Below are 7,703 nucleotides of genomic sequence, written 5' to 3'. Positions count from 1 at the left end.
ACGGCTCGTGGTTTAAGGCGAGATGCTGTTCTGCGTTCCAGGGAAAGCAGAGAAGAAAAAATGGAAGGAAATGAAGCTACTGAAGAAACTAGAGAAGCAGCGGATGCGGGAGCTGGCAGAAAAACAAGCCGAGAAGCAGGAGGAGCAGAAGGAAGACAAAGGTGATGCCGCTGTGTCCCGATGGGGGAGGCCTGGGTTGAAAGAGCTGGGAGAACTTGGTCGTTAAAAGTCAGTCAGTTTTACATATCAGTAGGACAGGTGATGCTCAGCTTCAAAAATTTGATATAGGTAAGTCCACACACGTAAACTGGCATGAACATGATGCAGCAAGCACTGCACAAGAGACCTCGTATTAAGAGAAAAGCTGTGGTTAAGATCTAAGATCAAGAGGTTGTTTTTTTCCCCCCACCAAACCTGCAGTTAAAGTAGTAAATAAAATGCTTTCGCACAGCTGTCATGCTGTGGCCCTCTTCTGATCACACTCTCTTTCCCAGGGCGTCACTACACGCTGAGTGTAGCCTTGCCAGGCTCTATCTTGAACAATGCCCAGTCGCTGGAGCTGCGGACCTACCTTGCTGGACAGATTGCTCGGGCCTGTGCCATCTTCTGTGTGGACGAGATCATAGTGTTTGACGAGCATGGAGAAGATGTAAAGTAAGGAGGAGTCACCTTCTGCAGAAAGTGTTTCCTCTCTGCTTTCTGTTTCTTAAGTCTTTTATTATGCTGAGACCAGGAAAGAATTACATGTTCTCAAGCAAATGCTTGAACCTCTCTCAAATGCCAGGATTACAGGAACCTCTCTGCCACTAGCCAAACATGTTGGCTTAACTGCCCTGGCAACTAGGATCATTTATCCCAGCATGGGGATGATGAAGCGGCAGGAAGTCATGTCCTCTTATACTCTTAATGTTGCTGAGGAGGGACAGGACATGCCTATATACTTACGGAAGATGAATTCCTGTTCCTTCAGCTTTTCACCTGGACCTGCATCCGAGTTAACTGGCCAAGCCATGCAGTCCTGTAGCATCCAGCTCAGCAGCATCCAGCTGCCAGGTTGTGTCAATACACAGATACACAAAGATTAAAAAAAACCCACCAAAAACAAAACTGGAAAAGGTGTTTGGCTTCCAGAGAGTTCCAAATATGATTTTTTAAGTCTCTACCTTTGGAGTAGCCCTTTTATAAGGTGGCCCATTTATTTCTTGGAGGTGGAGGAAGGGCATGCTGCTATTTTCAGATTAAGGAGCGAGGCTTGGTCTTCTGGAGAATTGAGCCTTTGGGGCTGTGAAGTCTCATGCTGAGTTTACAAGCTACTTGTTTCTCTTTCAGGAGTGTGGAGGGGGACTTTGAAGGAATTGGGAGGAGAGGCAAGGCTTGCGTGCAGCTGGCTCGGATCCTGCAATACTTGGAGTGCCCTCAGTAAGTCCACCGTGGTCAGACTGTGCATCAGAACTGACTACGAAGGGTATTGCATGCCAGAGGCTATGGGAGCAGGAGCCAAACTCTGTTTATGTTGCACAGTTATGCAGGATCTGGTTGTTTCATGTCTGGTTCAGGAGTTTAACTGAAAGAACAGCACTGAATGTAGGATACAACCTACATACTACGTTAGAGGTAGATCAGGGACTTAGAAGAGCTCATTTGAGTCAATAGAGGGCTAGAATTAAGGCTTGGATTCCATAGAAACAATTGTTTTTACATTTCAACCTCATCTGATAACAGGTACTTGAGGAAATCCTTTTTTCCAAAACATGAGGATCTGCAGTTTGCAGGTAATGATTCAGTTGTCTCTGTCCTAGGCTGTTGGCTCCCCCTTCCTGAGCTCTGGCTCTTGTTTTGCATGGATTGAATTTGCAAGAATTGAATAAACTCTTCCCCAGTTCAGAGTGTAGGTGAGGTGCTGTGCTGTGGTATGCTGGATCAGAGAGGGAGGGGGCAGCACAGCAGTTGTACCGGCGTTCCCACAGTTTGTGTCCTCTCCTTAGCAGTTGCTTTCATCTATTCTAGGGCTCCTCAACCCCCTGGACAGTCCGCACCACATGCGTGTGGATGAGGATTCAGAGTACCGGGAAGGTGTAGTGTTGGACCGGCCAATTAAACCAGGCAGAGGCTCTTTTGTTAACTGTGGATTGAGGAAGGTATGTCTGTTACCTACAGGTCCCAAAACAATTTCCCCTGTCTCTCTGGCAGATTTGAAGCAGGCAGGGTGGGTACTGCTGCATTTGTGAAGGCTGTAGCGGGCTGGCAGGGGGTTTAATGCTATTGCTATCTTGTCCCTTCTGGCTTGTTAACGGTTGTAGCTTCATGAGTCCTGGCAGGCCTGCCCATTCCAGCACATCATTGCTTCACTGCTGGAGTTGAACCTTTGAGCAGCAAAATAAGTCTCAGACTGCTGACCCTCACTCTAGCTTCAGGCCAGAACAGACCCCCACTTCCTCAGGGGGTTCCCATTCTTCCCCAGTACTTCACAAATGTCTGATGCTGATGGTGACTATCACTGCAGGAGGTGCAGATTGACAGACAGCTGAACCCTGGTCTGCGAGTCACTGTGCACCTGGAGGAACCCCAGAAGCCAGGTAAGCCCTCCCTTAGCATCTGTAAACATCAGTCCTGCAGGAGTTCATCCTTCCATATGACAGCCTCCAGATTGCTAATATTTGAAGGTACCCAACAGCTCTCACATTCCCTTCACTCTGCACACAATTTTAATAACACTCTTGCCATACATCCCTAGTTATCTGGAGAGAACTATCAGCTCTTTGACCAACAAAAAACAGCCCAAACATACTTGCACACTATCCAGACCATACTCGAAAGGGCAGTTCTTGGTTGTACACCAAGTCAGTGGAAATGCCAGAAGAAGCTGCTGTATGTGGCTGGTCAAATCCAGCACTCAGTACAAGATCACAGGGGTTGTTAGTCTCTTTGCTTCCCTTTCAGAAGCTAAAGTGCGGAAAGGCACCGTGGTGTCCTCACACCATCCTCGGACAGTCTCAGGCTTGTACTGGGGTTACAGCGTCCGCCTTGCCTCCTGCCTGAGTAAGTATTTGCAGGGGTTTTTCGCTCTCTGCCATGTCTCTACCTGGGCTTCCACATCAATTTCAGGCCTACTGCCTGCACATCTGCAGCGCACATTAACATCTCTTTCTTAGAAATCTCTTTTGTCTCAGAGGCAGCTTACACGTGCAGCTAGCAGCCATGTGGCAATCAAACTTAAGGGCTAAAGCTAGGGCTGCGAGTCACCCCAGTCACCCACCAGTACTCTGCCCTGTACTTCCATTCACCGTAGTGCCAAATATCCACGTCGTAGTAGGATGCTGGTGCTCTCCATCTCCAGCCAGTACATCTCCATTTCCATAACTATTACTATTTCCTGCTCAGTGACATTTGAGCTCAAGCCCTGCAAAATCCTTCTCCTGTCTTCTGATTGATTTGGCCTTCTAGGAAAATCGTAAGCCATTGGTAAAGGAATGGCTCCTGGCACCTGTTTGAGCTTTAAGGAAAAGGTGCTGCGGTTGAGAAGGGTGCCAGAGACTCCTGCAGCAAGGAAGTTAGGTAGGAAAGAGGAATCATTCTTCTGACTCCTGATGCACTAGTGGCACTGAAAAGCGATTCCTTCTGCTGCTACCACTCACCTGTGGAGTGTTTCAGCCTGTCCAGAAGGCATGCAGCATGGGCAAGGGCACCTCATGAATAACCTCCTATTGTGTTTGTTTCCCAGGTGCTGTGTTTTCAGAGTGCCCATTCAAGGAAGGCTATGATCTCTCCATTGGAACCTCAGAGCGAGGCAGCTCTGTGGACCAGGCCACTCTCCCCTCCTTCAGGTTTGTGTCCTGCCTGCTTGGCCTCACTCAGAGCCCTCAGGGAGGCCTTGTGCGGGCAGCAGGGCTGCACTGTGGCCTTGGTGTTCTCCCAGGCAGGAACACTCCTAGATACAAGTGCAAAACTTGCCTGCAGGCTCCCTTCTGTGCTCTGCTGCTCCCTTTTGCACCAATGCACGTTCCTCTGCATGACACAAGCTGGGGGAAGTAGCTCAGGACAAGGCTAAATCCTGTCCTGTTTCTCTGGAGTTGGTAGCAGAGACTGTTGCATTGGCCAAGTGCTGTGGGGCTTTGCTAGGGAGGCAGCTGCATTGGGCATTGTCAGCAAGGGACAGAGTTCCCTGCTTCAGTGGCACAGAGGAGCTTGAACACAGACCCAGATACCTGAACAAAAGAAGTAACTTTATCTGCAAGAAGCAGACTCAAGAGAACTGCTTATGTGAAGCCAATACCTAATCCACTTGAAGGCTCAAGGCACATGAGCAGCTCTCCTCTGTGAAGCTTGTAGCATCTACCTTGGTACAGGGGTCAGAGCCAGTCCCCCCTCTCACCCAGTCCCTGTGCTCTCCTCTAGGCATGCCCTCGTCGTGTTTGGAGGTCTTGAGGGCTTGGAAGCTGGGGTTGATGTGGACCCAAACTTGGAGGTCACTGACCCAAGTGTCTTGTTTGACTTCTACCTGAACACTTGTCCCAGCCAAGGCAGCAGAACCATCCGGACAGAGGTAGGTCAGGTGGCTAATGGTGCGGTGGGGCGTGATGCCTGTGCACACAGAGCAGTGCTGCGCTTCTGCCTCTGGCAGTGACACACGGCCCACATGTCATTCCCCATGGTGACACCTCAGCAAAATGCCTGGCTTGGCTGGTGCTCCTCAGAGAGCAGTGGTTCTGACTGCCACCGGGTCTGTTCCAGGAGGCACTGCTGATCTCCCTGTCTGCACTGAGACCCCACATCGACGAGGCTGTGAAGACACCCAGCAACAGCTGAAGGAAGGAAAACCCCTGACCTTGCCAGCAGCAGAGGACTGCCTTGGGGAAGCAGCTGTTCAAATGTGGGGTGCTGGGCAAATCACTCCGAGAGCCTGGCAGGGCCAAGACACAGCGTGACTAAAGCTGGCAGTGCTGCTTGACCAAGTGCCTGGCTGCTGTTGGAACCAGCAAGTCTGCACCCTCCTGCCTGCATGGTCCAGCCAAGGGCTGGTTGCTGCCTCTCAGCAGCTGGGACAAGCCTGGCAGCAGACCGGGTCTCAAATTCAGATGTTTGGGGAATAAAGCAGTATGGATCCTCAGCTGCCTTGAAGTCTGTGTGCAAATGTTTTGGTGTAGAGGAGAGGCACTCAAATGTCCAGAGATCCTGCATGCTCACTTGGTGCCTCTGGAGACATGCGGCCTTAAAGGAAGTCAAAACATAATCCTTATGCCAAGAATTTGTTCCTGCCTCAGTTAGCCTGATTTCCCCAGCCCCTCCTTCAACTCCAAGGCTTCATCCTTCCCAACAGCAGGAAAGGCTAGAGCTTTGCCTGGGCCTCTGCTAAGGCACATCAGCATAGCTTGTTACAGTTTGGCTCCATCTGTGATGCCATAAGCTCTGCGTACAGTGAGCTCAAACAGGAAAGCAGCTGGGAAAGCTGGCACTATCCTCCCCCCTCCTGCTGAGATATTCAGAGCTTTGCTAAGAGCAGATAAGAAGCAACCAATACTGTAGGTGTTCAAAGCTTTACTGCTAAAACCATCTTCTGAAAGAAAACAATTGTACAATCCTTTGGCCACAGAAAGGCAGGAACCTCTCCCCCCTACACCCATCTTGCTCCCATCCTTTGCTGCTAAATAGCCGAAATTAAGTAACTTCCTTTTGCGTTTTAATAAGCCACACACAGCTCAAGGGGAGCAATTACAGGAGTACCTCTCTGTATAGCAGATGAAGGGCAAATTCTAGAGATCTGCTACAATGTCAAGTGCGTGGGAGCCTTCTGCAGGACCTGCCCTTTGGATGGGCTGCACATGCCTGTTTCACTGTTAACGCCAAAGGAGGGGAAGGGTAAAGAGAAGCAGTGGTTGGATTCTTACTTCCCAGAGTTAAAACTGCACAAGGAACTATTATTCTGAGGATAACTGCTGTCAGTGCTTTCCCAGGGGATACCTGGATTTCTTTAGTCAAGGGTTCAAAGCTTGTTTCCAGCTGTGATGGCTTTCAAAGTACTTGTTCTCTTCAAGATGTTTGGGACAAAGAGGAGCCCCGAGGCTCGCTCAATGCTCTCGATGGGCACCAGGAACCGTTCAAGGGGGATTTTCTCATCCACGGGGCTGTTGGGCATCACATACGAGCGCAACTCAATCTCCCCACTCTCCTTTTCCAAGATGAGCACCTTGAAGAAATGGGTGGGGACAGCCACATTGTTCTTCCCAATCACCTGGTACTTGACGTACATCTTCCCATCGGACTCCATCCTGCACCAACAGCAACACCCCATGTTATCCCCTAGTCTGGTGCCACATCTGCCCCCTCAGCCCTCCACCACCACCCCTAAGTGAGCCCCCACCCCACAGCGTGGCAGGGAGCAGCCCTACTTCTGCAGTAGAGGTGCAAAAAAACACTGCTGAAACAGAGGCTACGTGACATGGTGAGGCTAAGCCGTGTATTGGGTCTGCTCCCCCCACATCCCTTCCCTGCTGTGTTTCTTTAACAGCCTTTCCAAGCTATTTCCTGCTGCTGAAGAGATCTCAACACGAGACAGCTGCTCTTCAGTGCTACATGAAGATCTTTGCAAATAAAGTCGTGCTCTTAAATGGAGAAACAGCCCATGAAATAAAACTGAGAAACTTTATTCTGCAGGGAAAGGGTCTGCAACCTAATCTGTTAATCTAAATAATCTAGTAATCTACTATAACTAGATTGTCAAGGACTGCAAACAAAAGCGATTTGGTTATATTACTGCTCAAGAAACCCACCCTTATTCACAAAATAATCAACTGAATGGGAAATACCCAAACTAACCCTTAAGAAAGTACCTTTCCACAGAACCTCTGCGCACAGCTGGTCTCACCTCCTGAGCAGGGCCTTAGCAGATCATTCCTGTTTGGGGGCAGCTGGGAGGCTGCAGCCCCTCAGCCTGCTTTCCTTTCCCAGCACGATGCGCCTTTTGAGCGCGGTCTCAGCTTGGCCCTCGTGTTTACCTGGGCAGGTAAAGGGGTCCTGTGCAGACGTAGACGTTCTTGTTGTTCCTTGCCAAGCTTCTGCTGTACTTCTCAAGGTTATTCCAGGCATTCTGGTTTAAATGAGGAACCTAAAAACACAACCAGGGCAACACAGGCAGCAAAGTCAGTCAGTGGGGAATTTCCTCACTCTTCAGAGTAACGACACCTTTTCTCTAACACATCTCACAACAGCACCAGCACTTTCCAGAAGAGACTGCCACTATCATCCCCGCTCCGGACACTGCGTATGGCAAGGTCCTGGTTTGCACACCCAGGAGCAGAACCCGCTCGCCTCAGGCCATCGTTTTGGCAAGCATCTGCCCGCCTGTTTTACTTCGCTCCCGCAATGAGCTGCGCCGAACGGCCGTCTCTCACGCCCGAGAAGAGCGTGCAGGCAGGCGTGTGGGCAGGACCGGGGCTGTTCAGTTCAGCAGTTTTTGGAAACACAGCGCCCTCGAGGGACTTTGGCCACTTTGGACCCTCTCTGCCTGAACAGGGACAAACACACGGAAGAGCCAGAGACGCTCCGAGGTCGTTTCCAGCGGGGAACAGCGTCTGCCCTTGAACAGAGACAGCTCCGGCCTCCCCCGCCCCGCGCGGGGCGAGTCTCCCCGTGGGTGCCCGCGGCAGGTTCTACCTGAGGGGCGACGTTGCTGAGGTAAAAGGTGTCCCGCATGGCTTTCTGGCTCC

At 50.6% G+C, this 7,703-nt stretch overlaps 2 protein-coding genes across 2 annotated transcripts; one reads left to right on the top strand and one right to left on the bottom strand.

Moving 5' to 3' along the window:
* The first annotated feature begins 22 nt into the window (after positions 1–22).
* On the top strand, positions 23–4,806 carry LOC104613965 (chromosome unknown open reading frame, human C9orf114). Its single transcript, XM_010282112.1, has 10 exons — positions 23–161; positions 495–654; positions 1,330–1,419; positions 1,723–1,772; positions 2,008–2,138; positions 2,504–2,576; positions 2,941–3,039; positions 3,722–3,824; positions 4,396–4,543; positions 4,732–4,806. Exons 1-10 carry the CDS (start codon positions 23–25, stop codon positions 4,804–4,806), a joined length of 1,068 nt encoding a protein of 355 aa, XP_010280414.1.
* A 1,174-nt stretch (positions 4,807–5,980) lies between these two features.
* ENDOG (endonuclease G) lies at positions 5,981–7,695 on the bottom strand (the record flags this gene model as incomplete). Its single annotated transcript, XM_010282111.1, has 3 exons — positions 5,981–6,266; positions 6,993–7,102; positions 7,651–7,695. Coding segments are annotated over 3 exons (441 nt in total), but the record flags the coding sequence as incomplete, so codon positions are not given.
* Between the last annotated feature and the right edge of the window lie 8 nt (positions 7,696–7,703).

This window comes from Phaethon lepturus, unplaced genomic scaffold (genome assembly GCF_000687285.1).
Source record: "Phaethon lepturus isolate BGI_N335 unplaced genomic scaffold, ASM68728v1 scaffold42482, whole genome shotgun sequence".
Lineage (NCBI taxonomy): Eukaryota > Metazoa > Chordata > Aves > Phaethontiformes > Phaethontidae > Phaethon > Phaethon lepturus.
This window is presented reverse-complemented; position numbering and strand designations above follow the sequence as displayed.